The following is a 24,535-nucleotide window of genomic DNA, read 5'->3' as shown; positions in this document are numbered from 1 at the left end:
TTGATCTGCTTGTTTTCCCAAGTGCTGGGGTGTACTTTTTGTGTGGTTAGAAGCACTTGTCCTTAAATACCCGCCAACTTCCTTGAGCTCTTTTGCCTTTCGCAACTGGGTCCCACAGAATTCTACCTACTGAATAAGTCAGCCTTCCCTTCTGAAGTGTAGGGTCTGTACTGGATGTGCCTTCCTCCCTCCTCTCAGGATTTTAAACTCTGCTATTTCATTGTCACTACAGTCAGGGCTGCTGCTGATCCTATCCCCAGCACGTTCTTCCTTTTTTTGTTGAAAGCAATTCCAAGAAAGTGTCAAAGGGGTTGACCCATTTAGCATCTCTTTTTCCTTGAAATATTCCAGAAGCCTCCTAGATTGTTTGTGTCCTGCTGTGTTGCCCTTCCAGTAGATGTCAGGGAGGCTAAAGCATCCCACCATAACCAGTCTCTGTGATTTTAGAGAACTTCTGGAATTGCTGCAACAGACTTCATCTGCTTTCTTACCCCGATCAGGTGATTTGTAACAAACTTGACTGTGATGAAAAACTTGACTGGCCCGTACAGACCTCTCCTTTAATCCTAGCCCACAAGCTCTTAACCAGCCCTGTTGTCTGTCCTCTAGAACAGTGTTTTGTGTTCCAGCTGCTCCTTCAGGTAGAGGGCAATTCACCTGCTGTGCTTTCCTTCCTGGCTTTCTTAAAAAGCTTGTATGCATCCATGACAAAGCTCCAGTCGTGTGAGCTATCCCACGTGTCTCGGTTACTCTGATGTCATAGTTCTGTGTACAGGTACTTGACGTAGTTCCTCTTCCAACATGTTTAATCCTTGCCAAGGCCTCTCTTCCTCCCACCAACCTGACCCGTGTACTTAACATGTCTGAATCTCTATTCCCTCCCTTAACTGCAAATTTCCATCACTGTTCCTTGATAGACCTCTCATTTAAAGTGCTTGTTACCAGTTTTGATAAGGATGTTCCTAACCCACTTTGTCAAGTGGATCCTATCTCTAACTTAGCAACCCTCATTTCTCAGGGCGATTTGTGGCCATCAAAATTAAAACACTGCCTGCAGTGCCAGTCCTGTGGTGAGTTGTTAACTTGCAGGATGTGTCTTCACAAGCCTTTTCCCCTGTACACAAAAGAGCAAGGAGAACAAATGTCACCTGGGGTCCCATGTCCTTCTTTGCCCCTGGAGTTTTCTAGTCACTCTTGATGTGCTCCAGGTCTCCTTTGTTAATAGCCTGGGTGCCTGTGTGAGTAGGTAATAGTAGTAGTTGGGGGGCGGCGGGGGGGGAGGCAATAGTGGTAATAATAATAATAAGGGGTAGTAGTTTAATAGTTAATAGTCCAAAGGTCGGAGGACTCTTGGCAATCTCTCTAACATGCTGACTCTGGCCAAACCTCCTTCACCAGCATATCTGGCAGCAGTTGTGTGTGTCTCCTCTGCAGAAGGGAATCTCCAACTAGTATTACCTGCCACTCCCTCATATTACTAATGCTTAGGTCAAACCCAGCCAGCTCTGACACCTATCTTAATTGAGATGCTTGCTGCTTCTGCCTGTCATTCTGATGTTGACAAAAAAAAAAAGGAGAATGTGGAAAAAGCTTTATATGCTTGTGTTCTTAGCGTAAGAAAGAGACTGTGGAGCCCTAGTATAATAAAAATGAGGTGTTGGGAGATGTGCAGTAAGAAAGGAATTGAGACTTATGAAAAACCTCTGAGACTTAGAAGGCTCAGACCAATGTTTGGGTACCTCTCATATTAGCTAATCTGTGCTGCAAGCTTCACATGCAGTAATGATTGTTGAGAGCTATCCTGAGGTTCATGTGCTTCATTTTCCATTGACATGTTTACGTGCAGTCAATGTGCATGAACATAGTACTCACACTTCAATTTTTGTAACAATCTTCTGTGCGGGATAAATTTCCAGCAAGTCACTTTAGGCTGTTGGGTTCTGCTTTTATTTGGTTTATGGCTGCTATGTTGTTTCATATGTTTTGGATCAGAGAAATGAGTGCAGGAGTAGAAGCTGACACTGAACTGCTTGCTAATTGTGGCTTTTAAAGCACTTTAAGCAAGCTGCCATGTCATAGGCAGGACTATTGGAGTCTAGTTTCTTAGGAGTGTGTCTCTGAAATGTAGTACTTCCAGCTTTTAACATTATTTTTCTTCCCTATTCCCAGTGTTCCTTTCTCAGTGTTCTGCCATTTGAATGAGAAACAGTTTGTATAATGTCCACTTTGAAATTATACTCACATGGAGTTGTCTGGCAATGAAGAGGCAAGGGATAGTTGAAGAATCTAATGCTTCTTAGCTATGTCAGAACAAATGAATAACTTCAGGGACTTCTGGTTGCACTGGACTGCTATTTCTGCTTTTGTATTTGTTTGAAATTGTCAAAGAGATGAATAAGTAACGGTAGAAGAAGGAGAGAAATAAAACATTGATTGTACAAGTCCTGTTTGTTTAGAAAATTAGTCAAAAGTCAACATATGAATACTCATCTGTCCAGTTTGTTTTGGCCATGTTGTGTGTAAATCAGAGGTTTTATACTTTTTAGTAGTACAGGTGTGTCGTAGTATCCCCAAAGTATGAATTCTGTTACCCACTACCCACTGTGAAGAGGCAGATGTCATTGTGTTCCTCTTACCCGAATTACTGAACACTTTGTGAAATCCTCAGCAGGTCCCCTCGTGGAGAGGGGAAAGCAAATGTGTGTTCTGTGGTTATCTGTTGTGGAACTTCACATGGCAAAGTAGCTGTTATTGGAAATGCTGTCACAGAGCAGAAGTACTGTTTCAGTGATTAACTCTTACTTCAGAATGAAAGCTTTTAATTTCCTGGGTTAGATTTGAGGCTTTTAAGGAGGTAACATCATTAATTTCATTATCATCCCATATTGACATCCCGTCTCATTTCTTTAATATAATAAAATGAAAATGCAGAAATGCAATTTGGAGATGAACTTGAGAATATTGTATTACAGTTCCCTAATGAGGCAGTGGGGGAGAGGGGAACAGAAGTGTATGGTAGTCACTGAAAAACAGATTAGGAATTTGTGTTCTTTGCTACTGTGCTTTATGGAAACATGAATGCACTCTGATACCACCCATTTCTAGAGAGGATGGCTAGTAGTAATATTGCCTTTGTTTATGCAAAGCTGACCAAACTTAAGGATTACATTGTAATATATTTCACTAGTCAGATGACCTTCTTAAGAGGTTTAGAATGGCTAGTTTTACACTTGGAAGCCTGAAAGGATCCTTTAGAAGGGGATAGCATCTGTGGCAAGTCAACCAGTATTCATGGAGATCAGTATCATTTAGGAAATAGTATCAATTCAACCTAGTAGCAGAGAATTAATTGCTCAGCTATGTTTACTGTGGTCAAAAAAGAGGTGATAGAACCTGTTAGAATTATCTTTAAAAAGATGTACATGGGTTGGTAAGAAACATTGCACCTAAATCTCTTTCGTACTTCAAATTGATGTTTCTTGGGGGTTTTTGGTTTTGTTTTTGGTTTTTTTTTCTGGAATGAAGGTAATACCATGCAAAGTAATACCATGAATGGTAGGAAGAGAAATAATCCTACCTAATTTGTTACTGTATGTTTGTAATTAACAATTGTGAAGGTCTTTTCTTGTAGGCTATTGTCTGGAATTTAGTATGTCAGGTGCTTTCTCTTTCTGAATGATTTTATGTTTTTTTAAATAGCTGTTAAAGATCCCTTTGTTTTGACATCAGGAAGAGAATCCAAAGACTTGATGCAGAGCAGAATTTTAGTAAGGTAGAAGGATAGCTGTTGCAGCCTGATCTACTGCAGAAATGCACTACAGCTTCTCTACTATATGGAGAAATAGTTAGATAATAACTTGAGCTAGCGCAGAAGTGCAAGTTAAGGCACAAATGCACTGTTTATAATAATTTTTAATTTTATTTCATCTGAGGCTATGATTCTACAGAAGCACCAAAACAATCTATCTTCTTCACACTGCCCGCTCTTCTTGTGCCCTTGCATCTGTTGTGGTTGCGGTAACATCGGTGTGACTGTCTAGCTATGATAGGCAGCAACCTACGCACATTAAATGCCTGTGAAAATCTGAGCATGGTACCCAGCAAGGTGGACAAAACAGTGGATGTACAAATGCCAAACCTGTTTCCATAACGAGCAAAGGGAGCTTTCCACTTCCTGACTGTGATGCATGGGTCTATATGCTTGATGAGGGAAGCCTATGTTTGTTGTAAAATAGGGGGAATCTTGCTTCGGGCCTTTTGAGTAAGTCTGTTTGTGTCACTGCATAGAGCCTTTTTCAGGGCTGAATTGAGGAAAATTTGTGGTTTGGAAACGTGTTTTGCTTAGAGGCATGCAGATAAGGATTTCATAGACTTTTTTGAGGAGCAAGACAAGCAGAAAGGGCGAACGAATCTAAAAAACTCATTGAGATTTTTGGAAAGGATTCATTTGTCTACTCACTGTAGATAGAAGAGCCCTTATACCTCAAGGCAGAATAACTTAACTTGATCTAACTCAGGACTTCACAACAATTCTGTCCATCTTAGCAGACTTCATCGCTGTTCCATGCTTTTGTTTTACAGTGAGGGAGTAGTGGTAAGGTGATTATCTAATAACTTGAAAAACCTGCTGCTGAAAATTTTTGGTTTAGCTTTGTATGGGACTTGAATTGTACAAAAAAATTGTATGGTTTGAAAGATGTAATGGCATGTTGGATATGATTCCAAATGAGCAGTACATGAATTTGCATTGTGTTCAGTGCTGTACTTGCACAGGATCTCTTAAGCGGTGACAAGTCTGACTAATGGCATGATTTCTGTACAGGAAAAGTATGTGATGGACTTGAATATATACTAATATATAATAGAACGCTTATGATGACAAATGCATGTGAAGTGTTTTTAAAACATGAATATATATTTTTATAGGTCTAACAAGAAGCCTAAGTATAACTTCAGTTGGGCATTCAACATTTGAAAAAGCACAAGGAGAGAAAGTTACGTTGCCATGTACTTTTGTACTCTCAGAAGAAGATGAAGGCCCACTAGATATTGAGTGGGTATTGATACCAGCAGATAATCAAAAGAAGGAACAAATAGTAAGTAGAGACTTTTTTTGGACAGTGTTAATTCAGTTGTTTGAGTAGGTCAATGTATGAACTCTGTTACTGACTTTTATAAACTTCTACCTTTTCAAGTTGGGATGCTTGTGATCTCAAATTACTTTGAAGCACCAGTCGTCTGAAATATTGTGGAAGTTTTGGAATAGCAGATTAAGTATGAAATGTCAAGAAATTTCTCACTATAAACTTGTCTTTTAAAGAAGAACTCTCAAATACGTTTCAGTTCCAGAAAACGAACTATGCTTCTGTACCTGCATTATTTTCCTGATTGAAAACTGATTTATGAGGATTTACTTTTAAAGATACTAATTCTTTTAGTTATTAACTCTTCCCTTTCTTTCAAAGCCTTATCAATGAGATGACTCCTTTTAGTAGACAGGTTTTACAGGGTGAAATTAGAGCAATTTTAAACAGTTTTCTTTCAGTTAGAGGTCAGTGCTGACATATTGCTACTTGGGCAGGCGTTTGGTTGGAGTATTCAGTAGAGTACTGTGTGTGGTGGTATTTTGAAGATTGAGATATTTGGCTATGTCATACTTCTGGGATTATTTAAAACAGTAGAAAGAAACTGTCAAGAATCTGAAGGTACCAAATTATTTTGAATGTTTACATGTGAAGTGGATTTCTGAATCATATTTCTTTTTTTAATAGATAATTATGTATGCTGTAGACAGGATTTATAATCATTATTATGCTGCTATGACTGGGCGGATGCAGTTTACTAATCCTGATCCCAGATCTGGTGATGGTTCGTTGGATATCCTGAATTTAAAGTCAGCAGACACTGGCACATACCAGTGCAAAGTGAAGAAGGCTCCTGGAGTTCAAAGCCAAAAAATACAGTTGACTGTACTTGGTAAGATAATGCTTTGCTTGAATTTTCAGTGACATTTTTAATGTGTTTATCCTATCTTTGATGTCTAAAATTAAAACTTCTGTTGGGCAAAGTCATACTGAATCTATGATGATGCATCCATTATTGAGGCTTTGGGAGGGGTGGACATCATTCTGTTCTGGGGGATGAAGGGAATAATATTCAGAATAATGAGCAATTTTTAAAAGTTCTATGCCTGGCTTGTATTTCGTAGAAAATCTTTCCATGCATAGAAATTGTTTGTTGTACAAGCTTTGTCTTTAGCAAAATGGGCTGACCTACTAGAACACAACTAGTAAGCATTTTGATTGTGACTGTTATTAATTCAACGATACTTTGTTTATTAGTAAAGCCAGCAAGAACTAAATGTTCCATTGAAGGATCACAAGAGATTGGAAAAGACGTTATCTTGAAATGTGCATCACAAGAAGGATCCCCACTTTTGTCTTATGACTGGAGGAGAGTATCTGGCACACAGGAACTTCCTGCCACTTCCATGCTGAGTACTGTCAAACTTTATTTATTACTCTGAAATATTTAAGGAAGATTGCATTGGTATTTTTGGCTTATCTTGACTTGTGAGCATCTCCTGCTTAATATTAGTATAGAGTAGTCAAGATAGGTGTCACTTCTGCCCTCTCACTGAGTAACAGTGAGTAACTGACTTTGAAACAAGTTGGTTTTTATTTTTTTTTATTCATACGGGAAATGTTTCAAGCTTTAAGTTGCGATTCTTACCATTAGGCTGCAGAATTATGCTTGCTCATGCCTGAGTGTTGCGAGTTCTCTTGTTTGCTGGTGTTGGCTGCTTTTGTGCTCAAATGGACAGTAGGGAAGAGTCAGGACAGAGTCTAGACTAGTGGTTAGAGCTGTCTTCAGGGTAGTGGAGATAAAAGCTTGAATTTTATTAGAGATTGAACTGAGGTCTTCGCTTCCTGATCAAGTGACAGAACTTCTTGCTTAAAAAAGGGTACGTGTCTTTAGAAGAAAAGTTGTCGAGTAACAGAGAAGGCTTACCCTCTTCTTACAAGAGCTGACTGTGGTGGGTTGACCCTGGCTGGACGCCAGGCGCCCACAAAAGCCGTTCTATCACTCCCCCTCCTCAGCTGGACAGGGGAGAGAAAATATAACAAAGAGCTTGTGGGTCGAGATAAGGACAGGACAGATCACTCACCAACTACTGTCACGGGCAAAAGAGACTCAGCTTGGGGAAAATGAACTCAATTTATTACAAATCAACCAGAGTAGGGTAATGAGAAATAAAACCAAATCTCAGAACACCTTCCCTACACCCCTCCCTTCTTCCCAGGCACAACTTCACTCCCGGACTGTCTACCAACCGCCCCCAGCGGCACAGGGGTTGGGGATGGGGTTTACGGTCAGTTCATCACACATTATTTTCTGCCGCTTCATCCTCCTCAGGGGGAGGACTCATCACACTCTTCCCCTGCTCCAGCGTGGGGTCCCTCCCACGGGAGACAGTCCTCCATGAACTTCTCCAACGTGGGTCTTTCCCACGAGCTGCAGTTCTTCACAAACTGCTCCAGCATGGGTCCTTTCCACGGTGTGCAGTCCTTCAGGCACAGACTGCTCCAGCGTGGGTCCCCCACGGGGTCACAAGTCCTGCCAGAAAACCTGCTCCGTGGGCTTCTCTCTCCACAGATCCGCAGGTCCTGCCAGGAGCCTGCTCCAGCGCGGGGTTCCCATGGGGTCACAGCCTCCTTCGGGAACCCACCTGCTCCGACGTGGGGTCCTCCCCGGGCTGCAGGTGGATATCTGCTCCACCGTGGACCTCCCTAGGCTGCAGGGGGACAGCCTGCCTCACCATGGTCTTCCCCACAGGCCGCAGGGGAATCTCTGCTCCGGCACCTGGAGCATCTCCTCCCCCTCCTTCTTCACTGACCTTGGTGTCTGCAGGGTTGTTTCTCTTACATGTTCTCACTCCTCTCTCCAGCTGCCGTTTCTGTCTGTCCCAACTTTTTTCCCTTCTTAAAAATGTTATCACAGAGGCGTTACCACTATCACTGATTGGCTCGGCCTTGGCCGGCGGCGGGTTCGTCTTAGAGCTGGCTGGTATGGGCTCTCCCAAACACAGGAGAAGCTTCCAGCAGCTTCTTACGGAAGCCACCTCTGTAACCCCCCCCGCTACCAAAACCTTGCCACACAAAGCCAATACACTGACATACAGGAAAGAGTTACATATTTTGAATTTTGACAGATGGCTTCCAAATTATTATAGTGGTGGTATTGGATTTTTATTGTGAGAACTTCATTGTAGAAGGTTAATTTATGAGTTTTGGCTTTGTAAAAGTTATTCTGAAATATGTTTTGGAAGAGTACTGCTCAGTACAGGTTCTTTTTGATCTTCTTTGTAGTTACGAAAACCTTAAACCTTGAGATGGTGGGTTTCCATGCAGTTGAAGCAGTTTAAGAATCTGCTTACAAATACACGTATTTTAACTCGGGTTGTGTAGGACATACAGGACAAAGTGGTATCATGTGTCTAAGAGTAGCCAAAGTGGATGTCTAGGGTAGAGAGAATAAGTTGTGTGGTTGTTCCTCATAAGCGTCTCCTATCCTGTAATTTATGCCTCAGGAAATTCAGATGTGGCTTCAGTTTAATTGATTTAAAACAAACAAAAAATGACATCTGTGAACATCTCCAGTTTCCTTTAAACTTTTGTAGTCTATTAGAATCTGTAGTATATTTGAACACAGATCCCTCAAAATCAGCTACATATGAAGAACCTCATACTGTTCTTCATTTTGAACTTGCTTCCTGGTAGTGCTGTTTGATATGTCTTATTTCTTGTTTTGACAGTGAACAGTTGATCACTAATGTCCTTCTCTGTAGCAGTCAAGACCTTAAGCTTCTGTTGTTAGGCCCCTTCTTTCTCCACATCCCAAATTTTGTTTCATGGTAACAAAAAAAATCAATTGACAATATCAGTGCTGGACAAGAATTAGTGAGGAAGTATGCAGAAGTGGCATGTAACTTGATAAAACAATGTTTGTTTTGGACTTGTGAATGTAGGTTTGGGGACACTGAACATGTTCTCAAGAATCTAGACACTACCTAACTTCTTCAGGAGGAAGAGCTAAGTATTTGTGTGGTGCTTTGTTCCTGTGATGTAGTCTCTTGGCAGTGCTGATGGCAAATCTATTGGCAATTAAAGCATGCAAGCCAACTGAAGTTCATATAGTAGAATCTCACAAAGGTAGCTGTCAATGGCGTTGAAAGCCCTGGGGAAATACTCTTTGTTTTCATGGATTGTCTCCTACACTGTCAGCATAACTAGATTTAATTGGTCACCCATTGGAGTGCGGTGTTCAGGTTAGATCCACCTCATGTTGAGCATGGGTTCTGCAGGCATCTGAACTGGTTGTGTAGAATTGGTTAGACAGAAAGAAGAGAAGGAGGTACTTCTGGGATGCAGTTAATCTTTTGTATTTTAGAATTCTATGTTAGGATGAGAGAATTGGCCGTTCTAAGCATCTGTTCCTATCCATTGATGGAGCAGTTAGACTGTAGGCTTAATATTAAAGTCAAATGCTGTGCAATAAAATTTAAGGTAAAAGTCTTCTACCTTGTTACAAATAATAGTATTTTGCAGCATGATATACTTTTGTTTTTATTTGGATATTTTTAATATGGCATTTTTTAGTTAAGATTTCATCTATGTGCTGGATTAATAATTCTATAATACTGAATATGGAATTAAATTTTGGAAAATGGTAAACCTCTACCTTTTGTTGTTTGTAGATAAAAATACAGGGGAACTTCTCTTGAAAAACGCCTCTCAAGACTATTCTGGTACATACAATTGTGTTGCCTCAAACAGAGTTGGCACGGATGAATGTTCTGTTGAGCTGAATGTCACCCCTCGTAAGTGTTTGCTGTGTAATGGTCACATAGCACTTTGCGTATTAAAACTGAATAATCTTGTTTCTCTAAATTCCTAAAAGGTTAAAAAACCCAACCCTGTTGTGTAACTGATGGTTGCCACTTCAAGTCTTTACTTCCCAAAATGTTACTTTTTATGCAGAAAGCCATAACTCTTACTGTTGTTTTAAATGCACGATTGAAGCGTGCCCTCTGTGATTCAGTGATATGCTATTAACCTGGATCATGTGGAAACATACTGTTTTTAATGTTGAGTTAAAAGAAAAAAGTTGGTCATAGAAACTTGACACTTAACAAACAGTATTGTTATTTATCTATTCTAGCTATAAATACAGCTGGTATAATTGCTGGAGCTATTATAGGAACTCTGCTGGGTCTTTGTGTACTGGGTTTTCTCATCTTCTGTTGCTGTAAGAAACATAGAGAGAAGAAATATGAGAAAGAAGTACATCATGATATCAGGTAATGACGTATGTCTTGTTTCTGAGTGGTATTATTTGAAGATTAACTTTTAAATGTGTATTTCTGCAAGTAAGATACTTAACAGTTGAGATTTCTGTCTTAATCTGGAAAGCTTATTAAGATACTAACAGCTTGTCAGAGAACTTTTTGTTTTGAATACCGTGTAGGTAGTCATGTCTAATTTCAGTAAAGATCTTAAAAGCAATGAATACTTGATTTTTTTTTTTAATTTTTTTTTTTTTAACTTAATGTGTGAGCCTCTTCTGGCTACTGTGTCAGAATAGAAAGAAACAAACTGAAGGCTTGTTTTGTAAGCTCCTACGTGGTAACGGTGACTGAACTCTTGTTCTGGAACTGTTTTTCTGTTTATTTCAGAGAAGATGTTCCGCCTCCAAAAAGTCGCAGTTCAACAGCCCGCAGCTACATAGGCAGCAATCGTTCTTCTCTGGGTTCAATGTCTCCCTCAAATATGGAAGGATATACCAAAACTCCATATAGCCAAGTCCCAAGTGAAGACTTTGAACGCACTCCTGGTCAAAACCCAACCTTTGCACCTTCAAAGGTAGCTGCACCTAATTTAAGTAGAATGGGAGCTGTTCCTGTGATGATTCCAGCACAAAGCAAAGATGGGTCCATAGTATAAAATATTATTAATTTAAATGCTGCTTTTTTTAAGTGTTCATTGTAAGTATTAGAGAAAACTACCGTGTTTCATCCCTCATTTAAAAAATGGCATGCAGTTTTCCTTGATGAACAAGTTTGAAAAGCCACCAATTCTTATTTTTAATTTTAAACTTTTTAGCATATGACAGTTGAACTATTTGCTAAAAGCATTGAGGTTCCTAAATACATGTCGGACACTGAAGGTATTTGGACCTCTGGTAGGTTGTTGAAGAGAGACTGTCAGCTAATGTGCAGTTCTGAATATGTAACAGTGAGATACAAGTGAGAAGTAACAAAAGCATTTCATATGTAGACCGTGAAGTTATCAGAGTTCCTGAAACTTTATCCTCAATTTTGGAATAACAGAAATATTTGAACTTGGCCACTGTCTGATGTAGTTGCAGGGGGCTGAAATACTGAGGATGACTTTGAATTCTGTTCAAACTGAGTATTTATGCAGTTCTTTAACCTGGTAGTGTTTGTCTGGAGCACTTCTTGAGCTCTTATTTCAGGGGCTACCAGTTATTTGATTGGTTCAATTAATTTATTGAATCTGTTCTGAATTTAAAATTTCAGTGAGTGGAAATGTGACAGGAGATCTTGCAAGCTCTTAGAAAGATGAATTTTTCTGTAATAAGTAGTTCTAGTCATGTCAGATAACTTAATATGTTATCTGATGCAAGAGGTCCTATCACGTTGTTGGTAGTGGTATCTAAGCTTTAAAATCTATAGATCAAATGTTACTGTCACAGTAAGAATGAATATGTGTCTTTGTACAGGTCTTAAGTTAATTGTACCTTGCATTTTCCAAAGCCTGTTTAGATTCTAAGGCAGTGCTCTTACTTTTTTCCAAACTGATTACCTAAAAGCTCCATGGTGTTTTAATGAAAGCTGTTAAGTAACTGGTATGTGATATCTGTCTCTTGCTCTAGCATCACTGTGGAAACATCTTTTCCCATACACATGTAAGCAGTAGTTAGCCTTTACTTAAGATGCTAATATCTTTCTGTATGAATTTGCAAGGAGTTTAAAGCTAATTTCTCCTTGCCTCTTCAACAGCCCTAAATATTATGAACAGACATTTAGACTTTAAAGAGCAAGTGTTTCATGCAGCCAGAATCCGAGAGGAAATAGTTATCCAGAATTGTTGATACAAATCTTGTGTTTCAAGATTAAAAACTCTTCTTCCCAGTTTTGCAAACTTAAAGCATTACAGGAGGAACAGAACAATTCCTTATCTTACCTTCACACATACTTAAGGACTTCTGATAGCTTCTGATGACTGATACTATATACCAGTGGAAGCTGGATTTAAATCTTAGTACAGTTTGAATCTTTGTGGATATTTTTTCTTCCTTCCTATTTTCTGCTTTCTTCTTCATCCTGTGCTGGGGGGTGGGAGCAGGGGAGTCCCTTCAGCTTATTCTAGCTATAGATGTTAAACTGCAAGGTATTTTGGAAAACTCTAAAGGCATATAGTATGTGGCACTGATGTTGATGAAGTAAATACCTGAACAGCCTGTTGAAAGATGTTAGGATTATTTGTATGTAGCAACAGTGTGAGAGAAAACATTTCCCCAAACTACTAGGTTTAGTGTCTGCTTTTTTGTAGCTGCTTATAGATCTGTGATAAATTCTTTGGCTTACTACTAAATGTTTGTCCTGTAGTTAGGTGCACAATTTTTGGCTGGCACTATTAACATAAGGAACATACCCTTCATACTGAATTTAGAAACTTGAATGACTATTAAGTATTCTAGACTTAGTTTTACACATTTGGGACTTTTTTAGATTGTAAACTGATACTGTTATAGATCAGGTTTTTTTATCTTTCATGTGTGCCTTGTCAATAAACTTTGCCTGATTGTAACTTCAGTTTTTATGAAATTTCTGGTGCCTAAACTTACTGTTTGAACAGGTGCTTAGATGATGGTACAGTTCTTAAAACATGACACTGTGATCTGATTTCTCGATTCTTCTGTACTATTTATACCTCTTCATGCCTATTTTTGGATGTGACTTCAGTGTCTCTCTCTGTATTGTTCTGTATTTCAAAATGTCAGTTACTCCTTTAATTGCTAATTATGATCTAAATGTTTATGTTCCTGAAAACTGCTCAGTTGTTGTACCAATGAGATGGATGATTGACTTTTACTTGTGTGGTAAATAATAGGTTTAGTAACTGTGCCAAACATACGCTTATGAAGAACAACAGATGAGGAGACATCTTCTTGCATCCACTTATTGTGATAGAAGAGACTTCTGAGATTTTAATCATACACTGATTGTTTACCTTGAAACTAAGGCCTTCCTTAATGAAAAGGTTATAGTTATAGATACAAGTTGAGTACAAAACTAAACTGAATCACAGACTGAGAGATAGCTATAAACCTAAGCAACCAGGCAACAAACCTACTGAATTTGGTTCTTGGCCTTCTGTGGACATATGTGAGATGAGATGTGGTTTTTGTTTTTTTGTTTGTTTGCTTTTGGTTTTGGTTTTTTTTTTGTTTGGCCTGAGACCCTGCACTTACAGTCAGGTAAGCCCTAGGACACTCAAGAACAGAAACCTATCTCACTAAAGCATACAGAGCAGAGTTTACACATGCTTAATGCTCTGTCAGCTTGTACAAAATAATAAATGGACAGAACAGAAAGACAGTGTGATGTGCCCTCAGAGCCTAGCTGTTAGGCTTAGCAGCCTTGACAGTGTCTGTCTATTTATGTAATTGCATGGAAAATAAAAGAAATAGAATCTGACATAGTCCTTATCTGAAATAAAGAACCTCTGACTTGGGGTAAACTTTGCCTCAAGTTGCTATCATCATGCCTTTTTGAATGGATAGAACACTACTATGAAAACATAATACTGCTATTATAAATTATTTCTTTTGTCAATAGATTGTTCACTTACACTGGATTATGATTCTCAAAAGCAGCTAGTGTAGTTTAGCAATGATTTCTAGCTGTGTAGGTGGTGAACTGGTTAAACACACGAGGTGTCCGATCTTACAGATAACTGCTAACAGAACTCTTTTAGGAAGTAATGGCAGCTGAAATATCAGTTAAGGTGGCATTTTTAATGTCTCATTTTATTAAAAAAAAAAAAGGGGGGGGGGGTACCATTATGTAAATACTCTAAGTGAACTCAAGAAACCTAGTTAATGTTATGACTGTAAACTTGCCTGTTGAGGACTACTATATATAGGAGAAAACCCTCAATTTAGTATGGTGTGAATAAAGTGTTAGACTTGTAATACTGTAGAGGTTACGTAACACTTGTCCATACATTACAAACATTTTCATAAACTTTCTGAAATGCATATTTAAAGATATTTGTTTGAAACTTTCTTACCTAAAAATGAATACTTCTTCCAAAACTGTGTAGTGCACAGAAATGCCTTGTTGGACGGATAAAACATGACTTTTGATAGAAATGTACATGCATACATCTTTATCAACTCTGATAGTCGCATTCATGTTAGATGTATGCTTCCTGCTTAATAGTACAAGTAAGATTAATTGCAAGTTTTTCTGTAATGCTGAATATTGTATATTACTGGTTTCCATGATAAGCTTTTGGTTTTGTTCTTAACAGTGTACTGTTCTGGATCACTTTAGATCTTTGTTCCAGTCTAAAGACATAATACTATTTGTGTCACTTAAACCTTGTTTTATACACTTGATAGGTGCTTTATGGGACCCTTTGATTATTGGTCCTCTAGCATTGAGGCATAGCTCAATTGAAATTGGAGCAATAATATTTCCTGGGATCCAAAATGTTATGATGTTACATCACACTTCTCATGCACAAAGCATGGACTTGAATATTGATATGAATTTCAGTATGAGGTTTTATATTCACACTTTTGGGGGAGTGGTATTTTAAAATAGAATTATTGTGAGTGAATTTGTAAAAACGAAATCCAAAATTTTAAAATGCTGTAGTTCCATGACAGACTTGTGTACTTTTTGAAATAAAACTGTTGGAGAAAACAGTAGTCTGTCTTTATTTTAAAGCAGCACTTGTGTATGGCTTCAGCTTTCTCTTTATGTAATTGGAAGTGAACTAATAAATATGGCTGTGTATACCACACTAGCATTAATCATTTTATTTCTTGCTTTTTCCCCCGATTAATTTATAAGGGAAGTAAAACTTCAGATATTTTAAAACATGCACTTATTTGTGGTTTCTAATGGTAGATACACAGATGTAGTGATCAACTCTAAAAACACACGGGAGCAATCTCAACAGTTAACGCTGAAACATGACACTGGAAAAGAATGTTAGCTTAAATTTCCTCCCTCTTTATTTTAGGTAGAACCAAAAATTCCTGAAACTGATAAATTCTTGTCTTTTAAAATTCAAACAAGCAGGTTTACAGCACTCAAAGCGTGTTTTATATTGTCAGTTAACATGCATCTTTTTTGATTCAAAGGAAGTTGACTTGGGATATTCCCCACCTCTTGGCCTTGTAAACCAACTGGTTACTGTCCTTGTAATTTTACCTAAGATGAATGCAATTTCTCCAGTGTCGTCTTGGGCACATATTTAGTTTTAGGAAATGAAAAGTCTGGCATGGGCTCTGTTTGCATTAATGGCATGTATTATGTTTATATCATTGGAGGCCTATTAGCTTACATTTGTTCATAATGTATGCATATCTTCATATGTAAATGTGTACCTGTGCCATGCCAGATGTTTCAGTCACTTCTTTGTGCATATATAAAAAACCCGATACATGTGTGCACAAGCATATGAAGTTAAATGGAGTACTGGTGGAAAAACCTTCAGGAACTTTTTCTATTTCAAATTAAGATTTGTGCTTAAATACAAAAGGAAACCTAATAAAAATGAAGGTTCATATTTGTCTCTATTTGAAGAGCTCTAAGAAACCTTTCTACACCCTTTTAACCTTAACCTCAAGACTTAAGTTCAAGACTTCAGTCCTTTCCTAAGGTGGCAGTTTTGTCACAGATGGCACTTGCATGCCTCAGCTGCCCCAGGTCTTTTATTTGGAGATGAGGTGATTGTGAATCAGAGAAGCTGTGTACCTCCAGCTTGTCTGTGGGAATTCCAGCAAAGCAGCTAGTGCTTTCCCCAGTGTGTCCTGAAAGAATAGAGGGCACTTGTCATGTGGTAGTTGTACAAAACCTTTGTGGTCCTTATATATGTATTAGACAATGCCTTGGATAAAGTTTCTTGAAAGGTCTCTCTTGCTGTTGTTGTTTTTGTTTGGTTTTTTTTTTTTCCCTCTGAACATCTTAGACTGACTGTGTACTTTGAGCTTACTCTTTAAAATTTACTTCTCAGATGGAGAAGCTTGGGTTCTTTCAGGCTCTAGGATAATGCTGATAGGCAGTTAATTGTTAGACTGTTTCAGAAAACAGTTAATGACAATGACTTAGCCTTGCTTTCTTGTGTGTAAAATCCATAAAACAAAAGAGCTTGTGAAGAAAACAGCTGATCAAGGAGCAAAAGCAAGAGTAGAGTGAAAGAATGCTATGAATGTTGCCTACCTTTCCAAGTCTCAGCTTATTCTGAAATTATCTTTCACTTGTGGGGTGACTGTAGGTGATTGCTCACAATATGAAGACTTGCATCTTAACAGAAAAATGCGTGTACTTGAGCTACGATGATTCTGTTGCTTTTTTGACTTGCTGTAGGCTTTTTGCGGAATGGTACAGGCTCAGCTATCAGGAGAAGAATATGAACCTTTAATTTTATAAAATAACTGCCCTGGCAGAAAACTGGCCTGGAGGATTGCACTGTTCCTGCTTCTGACTTCCATTCAAAGTCAAGTTTCTGAAAATTGGGATCCTTTAAGGATCCTTTGATATCCCCCCCCCATATTGTTGTAGGTCAATGTTAGTTTCACCCTCATAAGCTGGAGTTTTGAAGACTTCAACTTTCAGCTGTGGACTACTGGTGAAGTTGCTTTGAATATGCAAAGTCTATAGCATTTAAGTGGCAGCAGCTGCTAGCTGGGTCCTCACTTTTAGTGCATTAGCACAGTCATTGAAATTTCCTTTGGTCAATGCTATCTGAAAAAACACACGAAGGACAATTCTACCATATTATTCAGGAAGCATTAAGAAAGTTGTGCAACTCATACAGGAACCTTGTATGATGCCAGGATTGCTAGATGGCGGGCGGGGAGTAGCTTTATAAAGAAGTTGAGCATGTTGGTTACGCAACTTGATTATGTAACAATTTTAAAACATGGCAATATTAGAAGAGACATTAACATCTGAAAGCACATCATTTTACTTTCAGTAATCTAATTTTTTCTTCAGGGAAAAACCTCGGGAGGCAGTATGTCTGTTGGGAAGCAGAGAAGGCTGTGTGATGCAATGACAGTTGTCCCACTTCTCCGGGCTGGATGCTGTGGTTCTGTGAGCTGCAGACAGGCAGGATGAAAGTTGAGTGCTGTACCTGAAGGGTGTTGGACTCTTTTCCCGGTGTATTTTTCCTAATTGCAAAATGGAGAGAGGAAAGCAGCGAGCCTGATCAGTGTGGGTGAAGTTTTGTAGGAGGGATCCGAATTCTGGAAGCACAAATGAACTGTCCAACTTCTTGAAGCCTTTCCCTGCTCTGGTTTCCAGCAGCATCTGATTTAGGTGTTTTCAGACAGTCTGCAAAACCTTTTTGCATTTTGAGTTGCTTGTATAGCCAGCATATCTTCATTACTTAAATTGCAGAGTCCTGTACTCTTCCTTCCACGCATAATTTCTGTATGTGATGTTTTTGGTTATATTATTACTAGTAATACTGTATAAAGAAACAGTCAGAAAAAACTGTAGACTAGAGTCTCCTGAACACTCCAGACAGAGCAAATGGTGACAGCACAGCTTCTTGGTGCTCTGGGCACAAACATCTCCAGGGGTGTGTGCTGTGGTCACTCAGATTAGGTAGCAACTCATTCAGAATGTGGTATCACGGAATACTAAAGCAGATGGTAAAGAGCTATAAAAGTAATTTAGTACCTTTAGTATAATAGTTTTCAATTATGTCAGTTTTGCAAATTACGTTCTACGTGAATAGTAAAGAAACTTGGATTTTGATTGGCCAGTCAGTGCTGTACAAGTGAAGTAACACCTTTTCATAGCTTATGATTTGGCCTGCTCCATGATTTGTAAGGGAAACTATTATCCCATACAGGAATCTGAATCTCCCGATTTCATATCACTTGACATGTTTTACTTGTGAAAGCATGCAGCAGAGCATCCATTCTCGGTGTTTAAGGTCTCTAATTGCAACCAGGAGCAGCATCAGCTCACAGCATCTTGCTAGTCGTCTGAATGGGTGATGTTTCTAAGACAATGCTTGATGAAATCAAAACATTTGTGCTGTGCCTTACTTAATTGTAGGAGATCAAGATAAAATTGTTACTTAAGATTTCCATTTACTAGTAGAATAGCTCATGTGGGAGGGATACTGATGCCCTTAGACCAGAAATAGAGACAACTGGTGGTAACACATAAAGCTGCTGAATTGCTTGTGACTGCTAAAGAAGATGACAACTCTGGGACACAGCTGGTGGTTTGTGGAACATGTCAAAAAGCTTATGTTGTGGCTGCTAGCACCGAACTTCTTATCTGGATAAATAAAATGCCCTTCCATGTCACTTCTAATCCTGTAACTGTCAAGACCAGAAACAGTTCATCTCAGCCGTAAGAGCTGTAAAATACAAAATAAAGCTTGAATGACTTTATTTTAATATATTCTTCCCTGTTTCTTCTTAGTACACAAGAAAAATTACAACTTACTAAAAGGGCACAGCTTCAAATGAACTGTTTGGTCTTGCACTGGTTTCATCCTTGTATTCTGTAATTCAGTGTGAAATGGCTTAGGAATTGCAATATCTTTTTCTCTTGCTTCAGACTTGAGTTATGGTTTGGGTGACCTCTTTAAGTAACCTATTTAATTTAATGACCTTGTATCCCTATTTAAGGTGGGAAAACCCACTGTGTTTAAAACACAGAACTAAAAAAAAAAAAAAAAAGCCGTGGTCTCCCATAACATCTTCAGCGCACTTGGAAAAAAAAAAAACCAAAACCCCAACATTTTATGGCTAAATATGAGTGCTTTGTATTGAAACAAAGTGATAAATTGTGTGTTTGGGAATACTGAATGTCCCCTTGCAGCTGATGCTTGGGTAGCCTGCATCCCTCCCTCTCTGCAGCTAAATGGGACTGTACAGCTCTGCCGTGGTTTGTGGTGACTTGCTGAGAAATGTTACATTTTCCAACAGAAAGCAAAATAACCTTCTTAGGTGCAGGAAAGTTATTTTCTTACTGCTTATTCAGGAAAATAATTTAGGTAAGAAAACGGTTATTGTAATCCGCATCAGTTAAGACATTTTGTTTTTCTGTGTAAGCTCTGACAAAAAGCTGTAACTGTACAGAGATTATTAAAAGGAAATGTACAGCTGAGGTATGAATGTAGTTTATGATAGGTTTTAACATTTGCGGTGAGAAACGCTGTATTTGCGTTACCTTTACACACTCTGTTGCTAGGCTGGAAGTACATACCTCTACATCCCTTTTATTTACCAAAAAAAAAGCGTAACTGAAGCCTGACTGACTAGCATGGACCAGAGCTTAGAGCTAATCATTAAAATGTCTGTTTTCCTCAGACTGAAGTTAAGGTCACCAATGATGTTTCTTCATTTGCAGCTCATTCAGGAAAAAAAAATTCCTTTGACACACCGTAATTGTATCTGTCAGTTTTCTTTTAGGAGCAAGACAATGAAAATTGTTGGTTTTGTACAGATAACGTACAGTTCTGATCACGCTAGACGTGCATACTTGAAAAGGCATTGAAGTTCTAAACATCAATTACATGTTTTTAAAATCAAGGTTATGTTGCTACTTGAAGTATTTTTGGTGTATTATTTAAATGATATATGCATATCAATGTGATTTTTTTAATAGTGCATGAACTGGGTGGGCAGGCAGGAATCTCAGAAAACCCACTAAAATCCTTTATTCCTGGATGAAAGAGCTGGAAGGAGCCTTAGAGCCTTTATGGTCAACAGCCTTTTTGTTGCCTGAATTAGAATAATTTCCCTACCCCTGGCGTTACCTGGGCAAGCTAGGATTTTAATCAGCACTCTGAGTGGGGTATCCAGCTGACAGTGAAAATTGGGTCATTGTATTACACATGTGAATTTTATTCTGACAACATCTTGTGTCTCTGCCAACCTTATTAACTAGTTAACTTGCTGCTGGCTGTATGGTTTGTACATGGGGGGGAAATTGCTGAATGTGCAAGGAAGCTTAGGACGTGCTTAATGCTTGACATGGCTAATAGAAGCTCACTCACCTGCAGTAATAACAATAATAAAAGAATCCTAAGGCAAGGGAGTCTGATTAACGAACTGGAGGGTTAGGGTTGATGTCCTCTGTCATGACTTAACCATGTGTTGTTTGTTTTTTGTTTTTTGTTTTTTTTTTTTTAAGTGTTGACATCTCATTCCTTAGCTTCCATATCTGTTAGAATGGAGATAGTTCTGTGGACTTTTAGGGACTTTTGGAACTCAGGTTTGCCATCGCGCTGTCATTTTTTTAAAGTTATTCTTGACAAATCTTTCCCGTCTTCAGCAGCTGCCTATCTAGTGCTTATTTTAACTTCTTTCCTAATGACAGAAAATTTTCAAATATATGTATTTAAAGATGGTTCCGTTGGTCAGAACATCTGTGGTTGTCTCTGTCTCCTGCTGTTCGCTGTTTTTTAATTCTGTCCTGACAACAGTCAGTCTTCCAGTACTTCTAGCGCTACCTGGGTACTTCAAGTTGTAGTAAAAATGATAGTAAGGTAGATCTCATTAGGCAGCTTCTTGAGGGTGAAAGATCCCCCAAAGCCCATTGCCAATGCAAGGGGAAACATGTTTCCTCTGGAGGCTTTGTCAGAGATCCCAGCTTGGATGCCTGCTTGGCATTGCCTCCAAAGGAGGCGGCTTCTCTCTCCTTCCACTCAACAGCGTGTAGGAGAGTATTCACTTGGGCTGGGGTCCCTCATCACTCAGCTGGGTCACTTGGCAGTCCCTCACCACCCTTTTCCCTGCTGCTCGCTTACTAGTGTGATGGAAAGTATTCTCAGGATAAAGTAGTTCATCCCATTTATTTTGCAAATACAGAATCAAGGTGTCTTGAGTACTCCTCTTCATCGTTACTGATACTGGAAGTATCTAGCCATGTATACTTAAACTGCCAGGCTGAGATACGTAGAGACGTAAAGCTCCTTCTTGTCGTCATTGCATTGGCCCTGCCAGCAACAAATTACTCTTTGTGTTTGGCTCTTTATACAACTTTCCTCTGCCTACAGCTCCCCACTTACACTGGTGGCTGACCTTCCTCTTTCCATTACATGCCACCTATTTATTTCTGATTGCTGGATTTATTTCACCACTGAAGCAGGATGGATTTTTAGACAGTTTTTCCCTTTTCTGAGTGTAGTATGTTGCTATTGAATATGCTTTTGTGGAAGGTCATTCCTTTTACTGATCTTTTTTATCGTAGTTTTTGTTCCTAACCGGTTTCACTCATTTGTCTCTGGTTTAGGCATTAGACACTTTAAATACAACATGTATTGTACTTTAGACTGGCCCCTGTTTTTCCAGCTTACATGTAATAAAGTTATGATTGCAAGTACCTGGGCAGCCAGCAGTTTCTCATTAATTGATATTTTTCCTTGCAAGATCCGAAAGAGTTACCACACCTTGTTTATAAGTTACAACACCAGTGGGTGGTTAATTTTGGTGTTTCTTTTTTGCTTTGTCACAGTTTCATGAATAACCTCTAGCTGCATGCTAAGGTTCCCTTGCTAGACTGCGTTTTTCTTTTTCTTTTTTTTTTGTTTTGTTGTTTGTTGGTAGGGATTTACTTAGATGAGAAGGAAAGAAGAAAATCAAGACTGAAAGTATCAGGACAGTGCAGGCAAAGGAGAACAGATTATGTTGTATTTGTTCCCTTTTGCCCTTCTAGCTCATTTAAGTAACTATTTTTTAACCCCTTTTGCTTTTCCAAACAACTGGGGGATCAAAAGCTCTCACCCCATCCCAGCTCATCTCTGTGTGCCATATAGCAGATTTTTTTCTTCATAAGCAGGGTGTGTTAATTGTCTCTTGACTCATTCATGAAAGGGGGCAAACAGGACATGCTTCATGGAGAGCTGTTGTTACGTGAGCCCTTACTCACACCCCTGCCTAATCCCTGAGAATAGCCAGATTTATAAACGGTTTGGCATGTAAGAGCTCTGTTTCTTCAGGCTTTTCCAATACAGTGGGATAGGAGGAACTGTGTGGGAAGCAGCTTAATCTTTATTTAGAAGGCATATGTTTATTAATTATTATCTAGTTACCAGTTTGAGAGTTATTAATGCAAGAGGTGGGAAATAGGAGTGTTGTGTTAGCTGTGGTGCGAAGACAGGAATACAGACAGGACACTTCTTGCCTCAGTGTTCAGTCCCAATTAATATGCCTCTAATATTCCTTAAAAGAATAAGTATATAAACAATAGCCAGAATGAAGTTGTAAAACAGATTCTCATGCTAGGTAGTAGCTTTAAATAGAAAGAAGGCAAATGTGGTGATTCAATGCCAAGCAGTACTTTGTACTGATTTGAGTTATGCTTCCAAGCAAGGTTTTGTGAAGGTACTCAATTACTTTTACTGTCATGTGCAACTAGAAGATTTTAGTTGATGTGTAATTCTAATTGCAATGTGACAGTTTGCAAGGAAGAAAGTGAGATGTTACAGAGGTAGCCTGAGTCAGTTTTTTTAATTACTGGTCTTATGGAGAAACTTGTGGCATTGAGGCATGTTTTAAAAATCTGTGAGGACTGGTATAATAATACAAAAGCCTGTAATAAGCTGAAATGGTGGAGTAAGAGAGAGAGATGTTTCCAGTAAATGTAATATATCCATATACACGTGTGGATTATTAATTAGGAAGAGTTGTTTTCTGTTAGAATATCATGTTTGGAAAATTAATATTGGTGACTGTCAGCAGAGTTTGAGTACAGGCAGCATATAGATAGAAAAGGCAGTTTTGCAGCATGGAGTGGTAGCAAAAATGCTTAGTTATTTTTCTTACAATATCAGTCTTGGAATATTAAGTCAAAGAATACAGAGCTGATAAAGAACTGTAACTGGAACAAAGAATTATTTTCTACTATGTTTGTGAAAAAAAGTGTCCCCAGAAAAAGTCAACAAAAATAGCCAAGGAGGTAGAACTGACTTCTAAGGAAATGGTGAAAGAACCAAGTATGCAGATTGGGATCAGTCAGTGGATTCTTTGAGACAACTGAGCGTTTATAGCAGTAAACAACAAAAATGTGTGGTTCTTTGATAATTCAAGTTACTGATATGAAACTGAGGAGAGAGACATCTAAGCAGACTTTGACAGATACTTTAAAAATTGATGGCAGTAGGTAGGCACTGGGACATCAACAAGGATTTTCAGATAACCTAAGTGAAGATACTGAAAATTTGCTATGAAGTTAAGTTTATAGTCATTTAAAGTCCACTGAAAAATGGAGTCAATTTCCTACACCACTGCACTGGTTTTCTGCAAGACACTGGTATAAACTCTAATCTGAATGGCCATAAATTGGGTGATGATTGGAATCGTACATTTAATTGCTGTATATTACAGTATCTAGCCTCTTGTTAATATAGATTAATGATATTCTTTCTTTTTATAGTATGACATCGCACACAAGATTGGTGACATAACAGTGGTATAAACATGAAGAAACAGGCATCATTTTTTGCATGACTTTCAAGTGTGGTGAAACTGAAGTACATTATGAAATGAAGTGCTGTTTTTTTACTTGATCTCACTTTAGATTCAAGATTATTAAGTAGGCTGTATTCAGTTTTGTAAGTACCAAATTTTTTCTTTTACATATTTTTAATGCAAAGTTTACAAAGTGACTACCAACATTTTTCTTGCTAGTTGTATTTTGAAAAGCATGCACAATCACTCCTCTCTGCCTTCCCCCCCACCTCCCCGGAGGTTCAAAAAATTGTGAAGTTAACAAAATCAACTCAGGTAGTAGAAATATAGCCTTAAGCAGTGGGGCGTTGAAAGAGATTGTAATCTGAAAGTAGTTTTGTTTTTTCTTAGCTTTCTGGTCTGCTGATTTGATAGGAAGTGTATCATCTATTCAATGCTGTAGGGATACCAATGAGGTCTTACAACCTGTGTGTGAAATGTGCTGTATTTTAAAATTGTGTATTTATAACACTTAATAAAATGTACTTGAACGTTACAGTTAGCACACGCTTCAGCATAATCTGTTAATGCAGGTGTTGTGGTAATTCATGTCTGTAGACTGCCTGATTCCTTCTGCTCCCCAGTTTACCCTGCAGGAGACCAGAGGGAAGAAGAGCACGGTCTTTAAACCAGGCTAGTTACAGGGTCCTTGTTGCCTCCTGCTGTGTGGAGACTTTGGGTATTGACTTCATAATGAAAATACTAGTCTACCTAACCAGGTTGTAAGCAT

At 38.6% G+C, this 24,535-nt stretch overlaps 1 protein-coding gene across 2 annotated transcripts in view; it reads left to right on the top strand.

Annotated features, from left to right (window-relative positions):
• The window catches only part of CXADR (CXADR Ig-like cell adhesion molecule), a 37,610-nt gene extending 13,303 nt beyond the window's left edge, over positions 1 to 24,307 (top strand). Inside the window, exons 2-8 of one of the 2 annotated variants that reach the window (XM_052794476.1) lie at positions 4,927 to 5,096; positions 5,772 to 5,976; positions 6,342 to 6,497; positions 9,758 to 9,880; positions 10,222 to 10,360; positions 10,736 to 10,922; positions 23,732 to 24,307. In XM_052794476.1, the coding sequence (XP_052650436.1) occupies positions 4,927 to 5,096; positions 5,772 to 5,976; positions 6,342 to 6,497; positions 9,758 to 9,880; positions 10,222 to 10,360; positions 10,736 to 10,922; positions 23,732 to 23,773 (1,022 nt within the window). In that variant the 3' untranslated portion in view covers positions 23,774 to 24,307. Of the gene's footprint in view, positions 1 to 4,926; positions 5,097 to 5,771; positions 5,977 to 6,341; positions 6,498 to 9,757; positions 9,881 to 10,221; positions 10,361 to 10,735; positions 15,020 to 23,731 lie in introns of those variants that run through there. The other variant, XM_052794475.1, reaches the window with a different exon arrangement.
• The last annotated feature ends 228 nt before the right edge of the window (positions 24,308 to 24,535 follow it).

This window comes from Harpia harpyja, chromosome 8 (genome assembly GCF_026419915.1).
Source record: "Harpia harpyja isolate bHarHar1 chromosome 8, bHarHar1 primary haplotype, whole genome shotgun sequence".
Classification (NCBI taxonomy): Eukaryota; Metazoa; Chordata; class Aves; order Accipitriformes; family Accipitridae; genus Harpia; species Harpia harpyja.
Note: the sequence above shows the minus strand (reverse complement) of the source record. Positions and strands in the feature narration are given on the sequence as shown.